At 41.7% G+C, this 21,229-nt stretch overlaps 1 protein-coding gene across 8 annotated transcripts in view; it reads left to right on the forward strand.

Annotated features, from left to right (window-relative positions):
* The window catches only part of UNC13B (unc-13 homolog B), a 207,347-nt gene that overhangs the window by 160,394 nt on the left and 25,724 nt on the right, over positions 1 to 21,229 (forward strand). For all 8 annotated transcript variants that reach the window (XM_064405327.1, XM_064405329.1, XM_064405328.1 and 5 more), the window contains 6 exons: positions 5,571 to 5,697; positions 10,801 to 10,897; positions 11,683 to 11,826; positions 11,951 to 12,028; positions 12,571 to 12,648; positions 19,705 to 19,793. In XM_064405327.1, coding sequence (XP_064261397.1) covers positions 5,571 to 5,697; positions 10,801 to 10,897; positions 11,683 to 11,826; positions 11,951 to 12,028; positions 12,571 to 12,648; positions 19,705 to 19,793 — 613 coding nt within the window. The remainder of the gene's footprint in view (positions 1 to 5,570; positions 5,698 to 10,800; positions 10,898 to 11,682; positions 11,827 to 11,950; positions 12,029 to 12,570; positions 12,649 to 19,704; positions 19,794 to 21,229) is intronic.

Raw genomic sequence — 21,229 nt, forward strand, 5'->3', positions numbered from 1 at the left:
AACGCTGTTTGCTCTCTTGCATGTTAAAAGCACCTATCTGCAGTGGTGAGAATTGCAATTGCATGTCTCCAGATCTTGTTGCTCACCTTCCTAAAGGTTGCTCACCCTTTCTCTGCTGTATCCAAAGTGCAGCTGTATGACTGTTGAAGGGGACATGAATTTTTTTTTCTTTATTTGGTTGCCAGTGCCCAGATTAGCTTGGTCTCCCAGGTTTTCTCTGTTCATGTCTCATACCATGTCCCCACTGATGACTCTGGGCTTATTTTACCTTTTCCTGATATCCTTCTGGTCACTTGTGAGCTTCTTAAGACAAGTATTAGTATTACCCATGAGTTCCTCAGTGCATAGTAAATACTTGCTGAAAAGCACATCCCTCTTCAGAATATTGGTTACAAAAGCTGATACCAATGCTGCTGGTGGACAGGAATTTTGCATTTTTAACAAAAATCTAAAAACTGCATGGTAATTTATTTGTAGTCTAACTGTTCAAGTTCTGCAGGAGGGTTGAACAGTGATAGAGTCTGTGTTAGGATGTGTCTTTTCCAAATATATATTCAAGAAATGCTTAGGCTGCAGAATTCTATTTGAGGCAAGTGTGATTCCTCACACTGCTTTGCTCTCCAGAAACTTGTGAAGATAACCTTTAGAACAAGCTCTACAATAATTCAATTAAGGGCCTTACTACATATATTTTAACTAGAGATGATTGCATTAGCTCTCTGCATTTTTTTAAACTAGGGAAAAAGGGATTAAAGGAAACTGATTAAATGATGTGTAGGATGATAATTAGATTTGCCAGCCTCAGCTCTTGGCTCTGTCATTTCTCAGGTTCAGTTGCTGGTTTTTCTACCAGTTAACCTGCACCAGGAGTTTCATATTCCTTTTTGCAGTTCGTGGCATAATCCCTGGTTACATTTCTTTTCTGCTCTGAGAGCAGGAGCTCTGCAACAAAGCTAATCTGTTTTTTAGAGATATGTGCACATAAGCACAGAGTATAAAATTTGCCCCTAATTTTCTTCATGGTGTTTTCCCTTATGTTCTGTTCCTAAGTTCTGGATAACATGAGCTCATTCACCTCACCAAGTGGTAAGTTTGTGCTCCGTGATGGAGCTTGTAGCTGTGAATAGACAAAGACTTTTACTTGTTACCTGTAGTTTTAGCTCTTTGGATGTAGTATGTAACACTACCTCTAGAGTTCTGTAGTTTTTATGCCAGCAGTAAACAGACGTGCAATGAAGACTTGAAAGACCATACTGCTGCTGTAGAAATGGAGGGCACGTGCTGTAAGGAGACTTTGGAGGAGAAGGAGTTTAGACCTGGCTGTGTGAAACTGCCCCCTCCCTCCTTCCAGCCTGATGCTTCCACACTGCTCTCCAGTAGGCAGTGTGGAAGAGACTTGGAAGGTTCAAGTGGGAGATGGCTTCTCTGAGCTGGAAAGCAGTGCCTGGCTGCCTGAGTTTTGCTTCTCCCCATCATGCCTCTCCCAGCTGGAGCTTATCCCTATATGCACTGTGCAGCCTGTTCAGGACAATGCATAAATCCTAATTTATACCTAGAATGTTGAAGGATTCAGACCCGAATTCGTGCCAGCCTGTGGATGCTTTGGACACCTTGTGAAGAGTTAGATTGCCATTATGGACAATGGTAAATCATAAAAATGAAACACATATTCTCTGTATAAATCAGCAGCTGGTAGCAGTAGCCAAAGCAGCACTGTGCTTGACTGCTGGGTATTATTCCTTTGGCTGTCCAAAGGAGACTCAGTGTCTGAGACACAGCAGAATCTCCAGAATCTACCCCGCTTGTTTTCTCCCTCCTGCAAAGCAGTGATTACTCAAGGCACCAGGCACAGCAGACCCAGCATTTCCCTGTTTGCTGAGTCTTTGAGAACTGTCCCTTGTTCCCCATCAGCCCAAGAGTAAAACAGGTTAGATACACATGTTGCAGACTTGGTTGGCAGGCTTATGTTATCATGGAGTCACTATAGGGTAGAGGTGATTTTCCAAGCTATACAGTTGGCTTCACCCCTGGGACACTGCCCCGTGCTCAAGCAGCTGGATAGCCTCTGTTAGCACACTAAGTTTTCTCGTTGACCCCCTGAAACCTCTGTCACCCAGAAATCACAAACACCCCGAGCAAAGAGGCTTCTTCTTTTCCTTTGCTAAGAACACCTTAAAACACAGTAATAGAAAATCAACGTCATCCTTGTCAGCAACATTTCATCTTAGTTTGAACACATCAGTATTAGGAGAGCTGCAAATTGGAAATATCTCTGATAGGAAAAGAGACTGAGTAGACTTGGCAGGTAGGATTGAAATAAATCATTCTGCCACTTTCTCACTTCTAATAAGGAGAAGGGGATCAGAGGCACACACAGATGCCAGCTATCGAAAGTGTTGACACTTCAACAGCCCTGGTACCTATTAGAGTTTCTTTACAGAAATTTGGCATTATTTGCTGGAAGTTAAGACATGAAAAATAGGCTAACAATCAAGAAAAAAAAATCTGTGATTGAGGAGTGTGTAGGTGGAAGTCTTGTTCTCTACCTGGAAAGGAGAACTGGACATAATACTAGAAAGTGTGCTGCTAGGCAGCAGTTCTCTATTAACGCCTTAATATTATGGCCTTGGTTACTCCAGAAGCTTTTCTCTGAAGAAGGCCGTTTGCAGCTGAAAACTGCTAAGGAATTGTGGAAGACTTACAGAACTCTGTGGTCTTTTCAGGGTAAAACACAGCCATTGCTGCACGGTATCTGTGTCCTGTTCTGCTGCTGCTGCTAAGCTCTTTTAAAGCTAGCAGGTTATAAAGCAGAATAGAAATGTTCTAAGACTGATGGCTGCCAGGATCTTCACTTTACTTCTTTTAAAATGGGTTTTCAGTGTATGCCTCTGACTGATGTGTTTTGATGTCACCTTCAGGTGCTCTTAAACATTTCCACTTACAAAGGAAGCAACTGATCAAAACTGTGTGTGGTCCATTGAAGGGGGAAGGGGAGATGATGCCAGCTGGGGATGGGGGGGTTGGGTCTTTGTTGGCTTTCTTTGTCCTCCAGAATGTTTGAGCTGTTCATTCTTGTCTTCCCTCTATCACAAGCCCCTCCTGTCTTTCGAATACGTAAAGTTCTCTTTTATGGCGGTAAGACCTCTCCTTTCTTTTAGTTTCCTGTAATTTACCCCTTAGTGTCAAGTGTCTCCTTTAGTGCTTAGGTGGCCAGGTAGTCCTAGTAGCTGTACTTGGGTTTATGCTTGTGGCTGCTTCGCATCTTCTTCTGCAACTTAGAAGTATTTCAGATGTCCTAGAAAACAGGAAAAAGCTTGAATTGCTTGCTTTTATTTCATTGTTTAATTTTGAGGAACTAAATCTGATTTAAGTCGTTTTTACATCCAAGTCAGACCTTTTCTCGGCAGGAACAGCACTTTCCACGTGTGGGAGCAGCAGCTGGCAGCAGCACACATCCGAGTTAATGAAGTTATAATTGTCCATTGGTTTCCTCACTCACAGGGAGCAGAGCAGGCACAGTTATTGCTCTGTTTGTTTCCAGTTTTAGATCTGCAGAGGGAGTTCTCATTTTCTTCTACCGTTGCTTGAAGTATAGCAGAGGGTCAGCAGTTCAGATGCTGAGTATACTCCTGCTTTCTTAGTGCTCAAGAAAGATATGAGGTTATTAATGTAAAACAGGAATGGACTTTACACAGTTCCCTGTGGAGTGAAATGGACCGTACTACATGTAATTTGTCCATTGAACCATCACTCCTGAGGATTATGTTTCTCAGATATTGGGCATTTTAATCTCTTTAAAACAAAGATTGGGTTTCTCTTTTTTATTATTTTTCCTTTTTTTTTTTGAGATTGTATCTGTGTGAGTCTGTGATGTGAGATAGGAGGAAATGTGTATTACACTCTTAAAATTAAAAGCTTGCAAACAAACCACTGGAACATTCAACTGCTTGACAGTTGACAAAGGTTTGTGGAAAAATTTGGCATGAACATTTCTGTGGATTTTGTGTTTTCAGTTGGTAATTCACACTTGATTTGGACTTCATTCTTGTGCATATTGATGAAGGTTCATGAAAGATGTGGAAGTTTCTCAATGTGTTAAATTAGTTGCAAGAATTCACATTTACATGAAAATAGATAATGTAAGATAGGCATGGCTATTAGTTAATAAGCCATTCACAGTTGAGAAAAGTACTCACTTTTTAACATAGCTGAAACCTGTCTGCACATAAGCAGTGATGATTGGATGATTAGAAAGTTACATCAGTGGTGATGCTTCCATTTTAAAGGTCAAAAGAAGAGTCTAAAGTGAAATACTGGGGTAAAAACCTGAGGCTAAGCCAAAATCATGTATGTTTTAGTATAATGTCTCACATTGTAGTCGGGGACTAGCAGCTTATGTGGTGCTAGAGTGAACAAAGAAGCTTGGCACAAAACGTATTCCTGCTGAAACTTGGCAGAAGAAAGAGATGGATACAGACAGGAGGCACAGGGGAGCAGCAGTGCAGAATTGATCACCTGATGATGCAGGGTCACAGTATAGGCAAAAGCCAGCTGCTGAGTCCTCATATCATGAAAAAGGAATTAATTTTAATCTCTTCAGTAAGAGTTTGAAGAAAAGCAGTGCAATAGAAGGATCTGCCTATGTAAGCACATGAGGGGTGGCTTGGGAGAAAGCATTGAGCTGATTTTGGGAGAATTTAGCAAGTATTTTAAATACATAATTGTGGGCTGATCAGAGGTGGGAGTCAATTACTGAAAGATGGTAGTGTGGACGTAGGCTGTGAAGAGCCTTAGGAGTGAAGACGTGGACCATACATTTCTCCTGATAAGGAAGGGGAGCAGTGGTCTGCGGAGATGATCTGTGCAGAAACTTAGGTCTGACTATGGCCAGTGCTTTGTGGTGTAGGTGTGTGGGAGGGGTTGTGTTGTGGAGGTACAGGCATTATACAGGGAGAAACTGCATTTTCCCAGCATTGCCTGGGTACAAAAATATAAGGAAACCTGGCAGGAGGAAGAAGCTCAGCAGCAGTCCCTGCTTTCTGGAAGAGAAATACTAATTTTTCCAAGTGGGAGCATGGAAGGCTCCATTTCCTGTGTAGTCCATTTGATCTTGTTTGAGTCACGCTGTCAAACTCTTGGTGCTTTCTACTGTTGTCTCATAGGGGATGTAATGTAACACATTGCTATTGCCTTTGTTTACATCCAAGAATGAACAGATTTGCTCGCCTTGATTTTTCCCCTGCAAAGATGGAATCTCAGCTGTGATATGTTAAATGAAAAGGCCATGAGACATTGCTCTGTTTATATTGATGTGGCAACAAAAAAATGTTCAACAAATGCAAGTATTGATTAGAGCTGCAGAAAAAAACTCTAGAACCCCAATAGTCCCAACCTCCAAGAGCTCCTGCCTGCTGCTGGAATTGTGTTGTGAGGATTTTGCTGCTCTATAGATGCTTCATCCTCAACACCCTTGTATTCTGCAGACATTCTTCATAAGTCCTTCCCATGCCTGATGTGGTTACAGTGGTGAATTCAAAACCTAAATGCTTTTTTTTTCCCCTTCCTTACAGAGCATGAGAAACACAGACTGTGTAAAAGTGCGGACTATATGAATTTACACTTCAAAGTGAAGTGGCTGTACAATGAATATGTTCGTGATCTGCCTGCCTTCAAGGGAAAAGTGCCTGAATATCCAGCGTGAGTGTTTCAAGTCTCCTGTAGTAAATCCCTGCTATCTACTTCCTTTTGTTACCTTGGCGGTAGGGTGGCCATTTGGATCTCGTGTGGCTGCCTTCAAGATACATAATTTCTTACCTCTCAGTTTTCTGTGTTTGTATGCAAGTTTTTCCCCTGTGGTGTTCTGTGCCACTGTGCCTCACCCAGCTCAGTCCATTATTGTGCAATATTTCCCAACATTTCCAAAGTTTAGCAATGGCATGGACACACTTAAAGCTACTCTGTGCCTTCAGTGTGGGCAGTTCTTGCATAGAAGATCTGTATCTACAGATATGCTTTATGTATATATACTGTATGTGGATGTCATATGTACACACACACACCAGGATTTGTAAGTAAAGATAATGTTTTTCTTAGTAAGACTTGGTGACTTAGTTGGAAGCATCAGATAAGCTGTTGCTCTTGAGCTTTAAGCAATTCTTTGCAACTTCTAACTTTCAAAGAGCAACAATAGATTTCAGACCTGGAGAAGTTGTAAGGAGGTTGTAAGAAGGTGTATGAGACTAAAAGGTTGTCTGAGCAACCCGAAGAAAATGGTGTAGCTAGGGTCCCACACCTGCCTCAAGCAGCAGCAGGTATCCTGGGTCTTAGCGGTGCTTTAACTGGTTTTCAGAAGCTTTCAGTGATGTTTGCTTCACAACTCCTTTTATCCTGTGCTTCACTATTACTCCTTCACTGGGTTTTGGGGATTTAACATACGCTCTCCTTTTCACCCCCTCGAAATCTTCTTCCTTCAGTTTGTGCTTGTTATAGCCTATATATAGGCTGTACGTAGAGAATAAATTGTTCCTGCTTTACAAGAGGAAAACGCTTTGCTCGTGCTTCTTTATGGTATTCTGCTGGTTCTTGTTTGTTCCTAACTTTACTTCTAAGTGGGGTTTACTCACCTCTTTCAAGACAATTTGTCATAACATTTGGCCTTAAATATTGATGCTTTATCTAGACCTTGCCATGCATTGCCTTGCAGGCAGTGCTGCTGCTTTCATGTGCCACGTACTGAGTTGAAAGCAATCTTTTTTATTTTCTTTTATTCAGAGATATTGCTGACTAGTGATGCTCCCAGTGGGCCACTGGCTGGTCTGCAGACACCCTTAGCATTATGTCCCACCACACTGCTGTTCCCACCCTGTACATGACTGTTCTGTGCTGTCTAAATGCAGCACTTTTCCCCTCTTAACAAACACATTTTTCCTGGACTGTGTTTCCAGTTTGGCACTTTGAATTCTCTTGCCGTGCTGTTGTGCATACAGTCCCTCAAGCCTGGTGCTAGCTGCATGTTAATCAGACTTGAGGCAGTTGGGCATAATTGCTCGGTGTGGGCTGTGGGCCTGATTAAGAAATCAGGTCAGCAAGAGACATAAGCTGCTCACTGAGCAGGGTGCTAGAGTGACAGTCTCAGAAGCCCCTTTCTCTTTGCTGTGCCTCTGAGTCAGGGCAGTCTCATGCAAGCCATCAGATATTCTTAATCTCTCATTTTCTCCTGTATAATCAGGATAATGATGCTCGGTTTTGTTCTGCATTCTGTTCTGCTCTGCTGGCCTTTGTGGTAGAGCTTCAGTGCTCGTGTGCATTTGCAGCCATTGGCTTTGTTACTTCACCCTCCTATTTTCAGTACAATAGCCACATGGTCAGACATAGGTGATGCTTATCTCAACTGTAACTTTCACCTGTCACAAAGTATCCCCTTGATATGAATTGTCCTTTGATTTGTTTCATCACAAGTGTTTTTAGCCTCAGAACTTCGTTAAACAAAGGAATCCACACATCAGGTTTGCACATTAGTAAACTCCATAGATGAAACTAAATTGTTACTCTCCAGACAATGGTTGGGCTGTTGATGCCTCAGGTTTTAGCTTTTATATTTTTCAGATTCTGTACTGCTTTAGTGTGTAGTTCTGAGCTTCATATTAGGGGATAGTAACTCTCTTCACAGAGTAGGGAGACAAAACAATTCCTTCTCTAGCTGGGGACCAAGGACAAATGATCCAAATCTCAGGCCCAAGAGCACAAACAATGGCAGAATGAAGAGAGAAAAACAGGAAGGATGAGACTTCATAACCTAAAGCTATAATTGGACAATTAACTCCAATATCCTAATGGACTAGAACTTATAAAAGTGAGAGACCTTGTGACTGGTCGTCCATGTTGTGACCATTTTGGGTTCATCGTGGGTGTAGCTGGGCTCTTGTACTACCCAAGTTGTATCCATTGTGGCCTTTTAATAAATACCTACTTTATTCTTTAATTCTGTCTAGCCTCTGCTCTACATCAGCCTTTACAAGGCATCACTGTCTGTCTACTTGTCAGATTAAAGGCTATCCACAAATTTACTTTTCCAGTTTATAAACTCTGTGAAACTATGTTCCTTATAGCCTTGAGATATGACTGAACAAAGTGCAGGGTCCAAAGTATTGAAGTTGAAGTTTTTATACTCCCTTTATTTTCTGAAACTCAGAAGCATTTTCTGAAATGGAAGTAGCTATGTAACTAGGAGTGTATCTTCAAAACTTCTTCTCTGCTGGCTAAAAGCTGTGAAGTGTCAGTTCCTGAAAACCCCAGCTTTTTAGGTGTGTAAATACATGTTCTATGCTTTGTTTAAATACTGATCTTAGTGTGCAGATAGCAGTGTAGCTCTGCTGGAGACTGCCTCCTCTCTGGTGGGGGAAGATATTCCTTCCTTCGAGATCCTGTTGACTTATTCTGGCTCTCTTTATCAAACACAGTATTGATTATTTTACTCATTGGAATCCTGCCCGCCTTCTTGCCTCAGCTTTTGCCAAGGCACAGAGATTATTCCTTAGATACCCACAGCAAATGAGCAATATTAATTCACCTGCAGAGTGTGACCCTGAGGGAGCCAGGCTCATGGCCAAGCTGAAATGGTAGCCTTTTGTGTTACCTCGCTGTTGTGCAGCCAAGAGAGGTGACCTTACATTTAGTCCTGAAGTGCCACTGCCTTTCCCAGCAGGCAGGACTGAAGTGTATTCTGTGCAGACCTTGTTTGGAGAGTTTGGCTGTGCCATCTGGAGCCAGGCTGTGCTGACCCCTGTGAGCACAGAATGTCTCTGAAGCAGCACCGTGAGCTGCTGCTGCTGTGTGAGTCATTACAGTGTTTGCTTCCTGACCAATAGTTGAAGCAGATGAAGGAGAAGATATTTGCCATATAACAACATTTTGAAGCTATTTCTGCATGAAATCAGATTATTTTTATTCATTTCTGTGCTAGATAATTTCGTATATTGTTCTGGATATGTTGCCTTTGTAGTCCTTGGAGTCCTCCTGACTTGCTCAGCAGCCCAAGCTGATAGTAAAATATTATAAGAGGTATTTGGCCTAAGATAGTTCTAGGTTTGTGTTACAGCTCAAAGCATAGTTTGGCCCTGAATGTACACATGGACTGGAAGTATTTGTAAATTATTTGCATCTCTTAGGTTTTTGTGTCAGCCAAAGGACAAAATTGAGGCTGGCTTTGCAGATGTACTTACAGAATTTCCTGATCTAAGTGGTTCATTCAACATTCATGATAAACCTCTTCCTGAAGGTAAATGCTTTCTTTTATGAGAGGGGGAGCAAATACGCCACTCCCATCCACCTGTACCATTTTCTCTGCCACCTTTGCTTAGACTATTTGGCAAGATAGTTAGGTATACCTAGGCACTTGATTTTGTGTAGCAACATATGGTATCCATAAAAATGGGCAGTGTTCTCAACAGCAAATGGCCCTTTCTTGTTAATGTGGTGCAATAACTAAGGATGAATGATAATTAGGAAGTTGCTCTCCTTCTCAGAGTGAAAACTGTGGCTTCTGGCACAAACAAGTAATCTTCCCTGCACGTTGACCTGTGACATGTGAAACAGTCAGCAGCTCGCAGCCTTGGAACTGTGAAACAGGTGGAAGATGTATAGTCGCTTCCTTGTGAAGCGCCTGAGCTCCTTCCTAAGGCTTAAGCTGTTTAAAATACACTATTGCAGTTTAAAAGAAAACGTTGAAAGCTTGAGAAATTTGCAGCAGACTTCAACATATGCTGACTTTTAGGAGCCTGAAGTGCCATTCAAAAGGAATTCTTCCAGAATACAGGAAGTCCATATGTCTGTGACAGTGTTCCACTGTTGCTGTCTATAATACATAGGGCTACATAGACAGGTTGCTGTTGGCATTTTAACACTATGTCAGTTACAATTTCCAATATTAGCATTGATGTGCTTTATATTTCAAAGTATTTTAAGGCTATCTAACATGCTCTGCCTGTGAATTTGCTCTTGATCTCCCTCTTATGTCTGGCACATGCTTTCATGTTCTTTGCAAATTCAGCCCACAATTAGCACAATCTCCATGAACACAGCTGCCTGTGTAGAGAAGGCTGCATTCTCTAGAGCTCATATAATAATCTTTTGTTTGGACTGAACTACACGTGGACACTTTTTTCTCTTGTTTGTGAATGGTGTTTAGTAATATTTGAAATTAAGATTTGCTTCAGCTGTGCTGTGTTGGCACTTGCCTGCAACAAACTCTAGACAGACATTTAAATAAGGCTGTAAGTGCTATGTTACTGCTTAAACACAGGCAACAAAAACACACACACACCCTTTTAAAAGTACTGTGTGTGTCCCTTGGAGCAGAGGACAGAGAGACCAGCTGTCAGATCCCATCACTGAAGCTGCTTCTCAGGTTGCCTATTTTCACACTGCCTGTTTGGTACACCCAAGAGAGCAGCAGGACAGGTGCCTGTGGGTCTGGAGGTCTTACTTGTGCTCTCTGGCATGTGGATGGAATGGAAAATCATGACAAAGTGCTTTGAGGTGAAGCAAAGTGAAAGGTGGCTCTCAAGAGGGGTAAAGGGGAAGGTATTAAGAGAAAAGACAGGAAGAAGGACAAAAGCAGCTCAGAACCAGCCCAAGTGATGCTACAGGCCCTGTTAGATTGTGTAGAAGTGCAAGTATATTTGGGAACGTGGACTGCACGCACGGACAGCAGCATTCAGACATCTGACAGCTTTCACAAGCCTTGCTGGGGTTGGAGTGCTCCCCATCCTGCTGTAACTTGCTGTGTTTGCTCCCCTGCAGGTGGTTTGAGCAGTTTGTGATGCAGTGGCTGGATGAAAATGAAGATGTTTCCTTAGATTTCCTGCACGGTGCTCTGGAGAGAGATAAAAAAGATGGGGTATGTAGGTTACTATTTGTTGCTACATCATAACAGTGCACAGAACCAAATAAAAGCAAGTAAATTCAGCTGTCTTATAAATGGAGGATGTAGTGCTTTTTGCTTGCTAAACAACTGAGAAACTCATTTATTTTAGTACTTTACAGGTCACAGAGAACTTTTTAATAGCAAGGTGCATATCATTCATTTTTGTCTGTTCTGCTGCTGTTAATCTGTCAGCCAGTGGTTTGGTGCTCTCTCAGCTCTCTCTGTTAGGGAGAAGTAATTGAAATTGAAAATTGAGGCACTTAGCATGTACTTAGTCATGCAGTGAGAATGTGACCTTAATCCACTGACAGACCAATCTTACTCTTAATTTGCTGAGTATTGCCAATGGAGAGAAGAGCTTTCCTGTTATTCAGTGACTGTTGGCACTGTAGTCTGTGACACTCATGCAACATTCTGTTTAATAGCTAAATCTAAAAAAAAAAATTAAAATACCTCTTTATTCTCTCCTTCTTTCCTCATTAACTGGCAGACAAACCATGCATTGCATTAAGGATCTCCACATCATCATACATTTCCCTGGTGCTTGTCATGATCATAGTTAGTGAAGGACAGTAAATTTATAATCCAACCAAAAAAAGGCTATTTCTCTCCTTTAGGTTTTTTGAAGAGTTTTTGTCTAATTCTGAGGAAGACGTAGGTTTTGGTAAAGTTACTCTGCCTTCAGTATGGCAGATGATGGAAACGCCCATGGGTGGGTATATTTCCATTTGACAATGACTCTTTGTGCTCTCTTTCAGTTCCAGCAAACATCTGAGCATGCTCTGTTCTCTTGCTCAGTGGTGGATGTGTTCACTCAGCTCAACCAGAGCTTTGAGATCATTAAGAAGCTGGAGTGCCCAGACCCTGTCATTGTTGCCCACTACAATAGGAGGTTTGCAAAGGTAATATCCTCAGCATCCAGATGTTTATCTTTTCTTAATGGGGTATGATTTTTTTTTTTTCCTGCTTCCTGGAGTTCTGCAGTGGTAGAGGACAAGTAACAGTGCTCACATCTTGTCTTCACAGACTATTGGGAAAGTGCTAATGCAGTATGCTGACATACTCTCCAAGAGCTTTGAGTCCTACTGTTCCAAGGAGAAACTGGTGAGTTATGCTGAGCTTCACTTTTCCCCCAGAGAATCATGTAATTGTCCTGATGAAACCAGACTCACTTTGCACCTGACCATGGTGATGGTGTGGATATTTTCAGTGTTGTTTTTTATCACCATTTGGATGCCTTTGAAGTTTGAATTCTTGCTTGGACCTAAAATAAAAACAGGTCCTGAAGATGAAATGCAGGGTTTGAACAGGTCCCCTTGAAATTAACTTCCGTGCTGACTTTGTTTTGTGATTTAAAAAAAACAAAAGTGGGCACGATTGCTCTGTAGATCTGGTACTTAGAGAGGTCCGTTCATCTGGGTATTCTGCAACTGGGAACTGACCATACCATTTCCAGCTGGAGAAAAGTGATTTATTGTTCTTTAAATTATTTTTATATATATTTGAGTGCTGAAATCTGTGCATGCCATGCCTCCTATGTAACTCTCAGATCTGGTGGTACCTGGGGAAGGGTGTTGAGGCGCAAAGTCTCCCACTGGTGACAGTGTGTTGGCTTCCTGAGCAGTCACCTGCTTTTGTCCCTTCAGCCTTGCATCCTGATGAACAACATCCAACAACTGCGGGTGCAGCTGGAGAAGATGTTTGAAGCCATGGGTGGTAAAGAGGTAAGAGAGCTCAGAGTCTGAGTGTTATCCTCATTCCTCCTTCACTGTTGTTGCTGGGTTGTTTGCATCATATTGGTTCTTGAAGACTTCAGTCATGAGAAGAGCCTTGTGACACCTGGCATTGTAAGTGTGGGGAGATAGCCATGACTGAAGGCTTCCCAATGAAATCTGTCATCAAATGCAGGAGCAAACATTTTGGAGCACAGAATAGCATAGAAGAGGAGAGAAAAGATTGGCTATTGTGCTCATATAGGCGTGGCTGGTGGAGGTCTCAGTACTGTGGGCACTGAATCATTTTATGTGTCATATATAAATGTGGCACAGTGCCTTTAGCATGAAATGTCCAGTATCTAATACATTACAGACATGCAAATGAGTTTTCTGCTTGTGCTTTGAGGGATATTCAGATGTGTCCATTTGTTATGAGATGGTAATTTTTAGAGAAATAATGTTTTACTCCTCCAGGTCACTGATTTTGTTCTGATGTAATATATGTATATTTTTTTCTCTTCTTTTTTCATTGCTTTTCAAGATTCAGGAAGATGAAGAAAAGCCTGCTGATGCTGATGTTAGGAAAAATTATTTTCAAGTGCATTTTCGTTGGTTGTGTTGTGATAGAATCTGTGCTATGACCTGTACGCCAAGAGAAAAGTCAGCTTTGCTGATGGACAGCTCAGTTTTTGCCTGTATTGCTTTTCTAAATCTTTCTTGTGTTCAGTGGCAGAATTCTGTGAAGTGGCAAAAATCTCAACAAATAGATTTACCCCATGAGGCAAGGAAAACTGCTGTCATTCTTTCACACGTCACTTCAATAATCCTAATTTCTGAGTCCTGCATCAAGAACTAGCATTATATGCTTCCTGCTGTAATAGCAACAGAAGCTAAATACTCATTTTTGGAAAAAAATGAAGTTGATGAAATGTTTGTGAAGTGGCCTATAAAAGTTTCATGCCTGTGCTTATAATTTCCCTTAAGGAATCAGTTTGCTACTATTTTCTGTAGTGGTAGCCATTAAGTAGGGTTTCCCTGTATTTAAAATTGAAAATGTCCCTTGATACTGTATTAAATAAATAGGGTAAAAAGGTGTTTCTTGAGGTTATTGGCTACTTTCCCTAGACTAAATCTCTTCTCTGCATTCTGCCCTCTAAAACCTTCCACAGGAGGTGTAAGTAAGGTAAAAAAGGGGTAATGAACCCAGTATTTCCCCTGTACTATGGAATCAAAAGACTGAAAGGGGAGAGAAACCCAGACTCTGAAGAATAAAACGGGAAGAAATGTGGCAAACACACTAAGAAGCTGGGGGGTTTTTTGTTGGGTTTTTTTTCCATTTTCTTTTCAAATGGTGCTTACTGCACTTCACAGGGCTGCCACTGATCACCAGAAATAAATTGTGTTGTGTTAGGTGCCTGCATTATCTGCTGTCTCCGGGGGTTTCCTGCTTGGTGACTGTGTAGTACATCGCTTCTTGACTCAAAAACTGCCAGGTTCTCTGTTTTGCTAGAGTAAACAAGGTCTTGTCCTAGTTTGCATAGTCCTTTGGCTGCAGATTGAACCTGACAATTGGGTAACAATAGGTGAGACAAGAGTTTTGACAATAGAACTTACTGGAAATGCATCTGTAGGTTCTATCCTCCTTCAGGAAGGACAGTTCTTAATTTCTGTGGCAGATTTGTTCTATAGTCATCTATCCATTACACAGTAGCTTGCACAAAAGTAAGCATTATCCTGACTCCTCTATCCAAAAAAAACTTCCTTGGGAGAGTAAGAAACTAGCATAGTGGTGTGCCCTGATCTTGAACTGTTCTATTTTTTGGGTTCTCAAAGGTGTTCTTGAGAGCCAGGCACCAAATATTGTTCCTGTGGCAGGTGTGTTACTTGTGCCACGTGTGCAGCCAGACCTTCAGACTGGTTTAAGTTACCATGTGCTTATGGCTTCATCTGCTTCTGATTCCCAGATCCATCTCGATCTGCAGCTGTAGCTGTAGCACTGCACGACTCTGGAAAGCTCTGAAATACTGCAGCTACGTGGTGTTCTTTGCCAGTGGGTCAGAATACACCCTTAGGGAAATTCAGGTCACTTACTCCCTTTTGCAGTGAGGGAAATGAAGGGACAGGGTTCACCTGTGGTCACCCTGCAGTGTAGTGTCACTACACTGCAGGGTGACCACAGGTGAACCCTGTCCCTTCATTTCCCTCACTGCAAAAGGAGGGAATATGGAAGGAGTAATATGGAACAGAAGTGCTTGCCCAATACTATTTATTGAGATTGGGCCCCTGGACACAGTGCCTTTCTTTACTCTCTCCTCCACCCACTGCCCCCAGTGAGTTATGGTACCTTTTCCCCTCACTTTTCTTACTCTTTTCTGAACTGTAGTACTCAAAACAGGGCAAAAATTGTCCAGCATCTCTGGGTTTAATGTGTCAACATCATGTGGTCTGTGAACATTACTAGTCAGAAACAGTAAGCATGGTAGCAGAGCTTTCAAGAGCTCTGTTTGGAGGGATTCCCTTGGGTCAAGGCAAATATATATACACATAAACACACATGCATACACAGGGAAAAGTACCTTAAATAAATTTTAGGAATTAGAATTAATGTTTTTCTTTCCCTTCTGAGCTGTATTGATCTTATGGGATCAAAACAGCTTCATCATGACTCAGGAGCATTCTCAGACATCCCAAAGGCATGTTTTGGAAAGGCAGTGTTTATGAAATGGCAGATAGCATTAAAAGCATAATGAATAGTGTGAAACGGGGGGGTGAGTCCTGGATATCTTTTGAAACCTTTTATTTCTCTGAACCATCTCCGGTATAGCAGCAGAGATTATAATTTAGGTCTCTGCTGGGATGGGCTACACACATTCAGTGGTAGTGCTTGCCTGACCTTGGCCCTATTTATTTAATTATTCTTACTTTACCTAATAAAACCTAACATGACTTGCATTTTCTGCCCACCTCTGTGGTTTTCCAGCAGACTTCAGCCTGCAGTCCATAATTTTGCTTAGCTTTTCGTGAGTGATGAACTCATGGCAGTGGAATTAAAATGTGCTATACTGCATTGCACACTGCTGGAATCTAGATGTAGTGTGAAAGACTACTTTAAAACATTTCTACACCTTTTTTTCCCAAGAGAAGCATGTGAGGTGAGTATCAGAGACGAGCACTGCCTAGGGAACCCAAGGAATTAGCTGCTGAGCAGCAGCATGTTGTCATCATACAATTTTCATGTCTTTGGTTTCAAGCTAATCTTCACAATTAAAGCTTCAGGAAACTCTCCTTTTAATGCTTTGCCAGGGTTAGCCTACATTTTACATCCTAAGTTAGCCACCTGAATAACAAATTGCAGGACAATTTAGAAACAGCCAAGACTTACATAGAAATATGCTCAAAGGACTTGTGATATTTAGTATTTGCTCCTCTTTAGCATCCCACATGCCACAGCTAAGGCGGCCCTAGTGTTTGAGAAGTTGGCAGCTATTGTTTGGATTCAGTGCTGCATGTTTCTTACTCTTGAATCCTATAGGAAAGTGGGGAGATGCCTGAAAATTCAGTGCATGTCCTTAAAAGGGGGTCGGATCTGCTGTGAGCTCGCAGGGGCTGGTGGAGGGAGGCAGACCAAAAATCAGCTGCTTCAGACTGGAGTCAGATGAACTCCATAACTTGCTAGAGCTAAAATATGTTAGCAGGGCATAATTCTTCAGCTGCTGATATGCCAGATCAGACCTGATGATTTCACAAAGTCGCTGCCTTTTATAGATGGGAATTGATTAACTTCTTTAGCTTTCTAAGAGGCAAGAGTCATGTCTCTCCACCTACACCACCTACACAGAAGCCTTCCAGTTCCGGCCACTCACACTTCACTGTGTGTGAAAACCAAAGAAGAACTAATTCCATCTCCTGGAAAACTTGGAAGCCCATCACTGCAAATTCTTAGGCTCAGGGGTTCTGTTTCATGCATGAAGAAAGGATGAGAAGATCATCCTAAATTCAAGTTGCTAGCACTTAGATATAAATGCCACCATTCAGTTGAGCAGAGGACTTGAGGTTCCAGCCCTAAATGGGTTCAGATGAGACTTTGAGACCCAAATCCCCTCAAAAGCCAAGTCCCAAATAGTTTCAGAAAATTAACTGAGGCTTGATTTCTCCCCTGCAATTTAAATACAGGATTAACTTTTCCTCCTTTGCACCTCAGTTTTCAGCATCATACATCTAGCCTCAGACACAGAACAGTAGCTATGCCAGCCATTATTTCCACTGGAATTGAAATATTTGCTCGGAGATCAGAAGCCACCTCAGTGTGGCCACTGTCCCATGTTTTGCACAGAGAACTTTTCATTATTCCTCTGAATTATCTCTCATATACCCACAGAATGGAGATCATAAGCCTGCTGAGAGAAATGGTGTGGATGTGACATGTGGCAGTGACCCAGCGGCCTAATCCTGTTTTCTGCTATACCAGCCAGATTTATCATGCAGTCCAAGTAGCATTTCCTGCTATCAGTGATAGCTGATATGCTTAAAATTCATTGACTGAGCAGCAACAGCAACACCGTTGTGGGTTCATTTAAGCACTCTTATCAGTGCTTCACCACATTGGCCAAGTTTGCAGTTAATACCCACATGCTGCAGTACTCTGTGACTGACATATGATTTATGTATGGGAAACAGCAGTACACACCTACCAGCACCTTCCTAATGAACTTATATTACACTCAGATAATTCCCCAGACTTTGCTTTTGAGCCAAAGCAGGCCGGTGCCTAAGCATTAACCATCAGTAATGTGTTACATGGAGTCCTTGTTCCTTAGTAGCAGTTGCTCAGAAAACAGCAGCTTTTCTAGCAGGACAGGGGACTTTGTGGATGCTGAAACCAGAATGTTTACTAACAGGGTTTGGCTTCCTGAGGATGAGGGTGGGCACCTCAAAGTTAGATGTGGGCAGCTGTCTTGCCAGTTGTACCCAGAGAGCTGTGTGTGTGAGCTCATGTTCTGGAGGAGTGAGAGTTCTTTACCGCAGATAATGGAGCTCAGCAAAGCACTGTGTCAGCTGTCTCTTCTTGCAGTACTGGGACAGCAATGCATTTGCAATGAGGGTGATCAGTTTGCAGTGAAATATAGCAGTGAGGGGAAAGCTTAGAGGTAGCCAGGGAACTCTCCAGGCCACCTCACAGTAAAATAAATTGTTGATTGCGCAGTTCATGAACCAGGGCAACAAATTGTTGATCCTGACCTCAAACATCCTCTAGGCTGTGCATCTGATAGCTTATAAAGAAATAGAAGTAAATAGTGAAGAATAATTGTCTTGTTGCAAATTCTGGCACTTTTTTTTTTCCCCTGACTGGAAAAGCAGTTAATTGAAATGTTTTGTTGAATCATGAGCTGGTCCTACCTCAAATCTGTCAGAAATGGCTGAAATCAGAGGGCAATTCAGTGCCATTAATAGTAGAGCAAATCAGGCTGTTTGTGACTCATTGTGCCTTTACGCAGTAGGAGGGAAGGATTAATGTAGGGGCAAGAGAAACCACCACCACCAAATGCTGTTTTTATTTTCTTACCTACAAGCTTGGCTAAAATGAATGCTGATTGTCATGACATTAGCTTCCTTTTGCCGTCACAGAGCAAGAGTGTTACAAAGATGATAGGAAAAGAAATTTAATAAGGGAAAAATAATCAGAGGCAGCAATGCCTAAAGTTACAAGGCCTAAGTAATCATCATTTGCTTGATTGTTGGTTCTTATTTTAATTACTTTTAAAATTCTGATCCAGAAGTTTCATTAGCACAGGTTCAAATGCATAATAGAGTCAATTTTCCATGCCAGCTTACAGCAGGAAAAATGAGCAGATCAGATTCCAAATCCCTTAAGGCTTGGCTTTCTCTGACAGATGCTGAAGCAATATGAAGAGGGCTTCAGCACTGATTTTAGAGGTGGGAGCTCCTGTTGTGTTCAAATCCTGTATAGATGGATATACCATACAAGTCTAAACTGATTTTTAACCACGGTACTGGTAACTGGCTCATTGCATTCCTAAAGAGATGCTCTGCCTTAGAGGAAGCTTTTTGTTTTACAAACATCTTGCCTGCCTGCATACACAGGCAAATCTGTTTTACAAGTTACTTTTTATGAGCAAATGATGCCAAAGCATTAATCCAGTGTTGCTATGTGTACACACAGGTATGTTGCTCAGAAGTGGCTTGTTTGAGGCTGGAGGGGTTGACGGTAGCTGGAATACAAGACTCTGTAAATCATGTTCAATTTAAAAACAGGTGGTTTTGCTCTGATAAGAATGGAAGAAGCACTTCCTTACAGAGCCTGCCAAGGTGTCAACAGCATTCATGTAGTGCTTGGGGAACTTGTTTTTTGTTTTCCTCTGAACACTTGTATACAAAAAGCTGTCTGGTTCCACATGAGAGTAGAGAACTATGTTTGCTCAATACCAGTAGTTGAGATTTTACTTTCCAAATATGATCAGCAAAAGTGCACAACAGCTCCTGCCATGATATTGTGGCCAGATTTTCAAAACAGCTGGGGTCCAACCTTCTGAATGCAGTGACTGAGTCAATCTTCAGTTAAAATACTTGATGGCAGGAGGGAAGGTGAAATACCTTCTTTCAAGATCATACATGGAAAAATGCACGAACATTGGTAGTAACAACCAGTCTGAAAAGCCCTGTGTCCTAGACTCAGAGGTGTGACATGACCTGTGAGCCCAGGGTAAAGCACAGTACTTGATGGATTCACAGCCATAGATGCACTCTTGGCCACAGGGAGTTCACATTCCCTTTCTTCGTCAACTTCACAAACATCAGGAAGGGTATTGAAGGGTTATAGGAGCCTGGGGAAACTACTTGCTGCTTTTTAGGCAAATATCTGCTGACTGTTTCACAGCTTCTGTAGCAGCAGCAGCAGGCAGTGGAGGAGAGCATCCTACCTGACAGAGTCCAGTGGGGATAGTTCACCTGCTTATTAAGTGTAGCCTCAACAGTGAAGAGAAGCACTGCAGAGGACAGTGGACTGCCCTCTGGGTTCAAACTTAAATGCTTTTTTTTCATCCACAGTTGGATGCAGAAGCAAGTGACCATCTCAAAGAGCTCCAGGTGAAGCTGAACAATGTTTTGGATGAGCTCAGTGCAGTGTTCGGTAACAGGTCAGTACTAGAAGGTCCTCCTTGAAGCATTCCTTTCTTTTGTCTAATCTCATTTATCAGGTTACAAAAGAAAAGAAACTCCTGTGAATGGTATTATATTTTGCTTTTTGTCCTAAATTTATGGCCTTTAATATACAGAGACCATCTATAGAAGTGAGAAATGTTTTTAAAGTCTTTCTCTTCTGTATTTCTCTGCTTGGAAATGTAGCACAGAGATCTCTCAACTGTGAAATGTATTTGAATTACACAGAGTGGGGTTTTTTTTCAGTAAGTAGTTCTTGTCAGTAACAGAATTTCCTGCTCCTTTAATGCTCAAAAACAGTTTCCAGCTTAGCGTTTATGAAGCAACATTCTTGTTTAAGCATTCTGCTCTAAATGTATGAAACAGCTGACTGATTTCTGATTGTTAAATGAATACTGGAACAAGAAGGAAACAGGTTTAGATTCTGAGATTGACCTGTTCTAAAGCTTCTGCAAATGTTATCTAGTGTTTCAGGGAGCTCTTTAGAGTATTGCCAGAGTAATTTATGGCAATTAGGTTTTATTGCAAATCATGTTTTCATTTACCTGAGGATAAAAATGTGCTAAACTTTATAAGACTTCTGTAGTGAACTATAGAGCATGTCAGTTAAGTGAAATCTAAAATACAGAACTCCTGACTGATCTTTGAAAACAACCACTTCCCATTACAAACCCCATTCATTTCATGTTGTGCTGCATAACAGGATTAATGCAGGCATGAACTGTAGTGTAGCTTGAGCATGGGCTGGGCAGAGAAAATTGTACCAACTTGGCCACCTGGGGTTGACAGGTTTGCAAGTCTTATGGCTAAAAAAACCACAGTGAAATTTGTCAAAGACTGTTTGAATTTCACCACACAAAGCTAAGCAGGGAGATAAGTGAGCAGTTCCCATGGCCAGTAATAGATGCTGCAGCAAGAAATTAAAAGATTCAAATTGTAACTAAATGGAATCAGAAATGTTCATAATTAGGCAGAGAGTGACCAAGAAATAATGATTAGGGAGGTGAATTTTTTTTAATCTGAGTATTGTCTCCATGGTGCCATTGCTACAAAACAATTTGGGGACAATCTTGGCATATGATAATGTGATTTAAGGAGAGATGAGCCAGCCAGAGATCCAGCCAGTCAGATGTCTCAGGTGCTTAATTTACTCTTTAACAGTCTTAGAGAGTGAAAAGCAGAGCTGCAGTTCACTATATAAGCATGATCTCCTAAAGGATATGAACTTAGGACATAAAGCAGTTATCCACAATATTCTGTGCAGAGTCTGTAAACAGTTGTTCTTTCACCTCTGTGCACACCTGACACTGCAGATCTTAACTCTTCTTCATCTGTGTGAGATTAACTGTATTTGATGAGAAGGCAGTACATATCCAGAGAGCGTCACTACCCTTGTGCTGAGAGAGGATTTTGT

Source organism: Passer domesticus, chromosome Z (assembly GCF_036417665.1).
Source record: "Passer domesticus isolate bPasDom1 chromosome Z, bPasDom1.hap1, whole genome shotgun sequence".
Classification (NCBI taxonomy): domain Eukaryota; kingdom Metazoa; phylum Chordata; class Aves; order Passeriformes; family Passeridae; genus Passer; species Passer domesticus.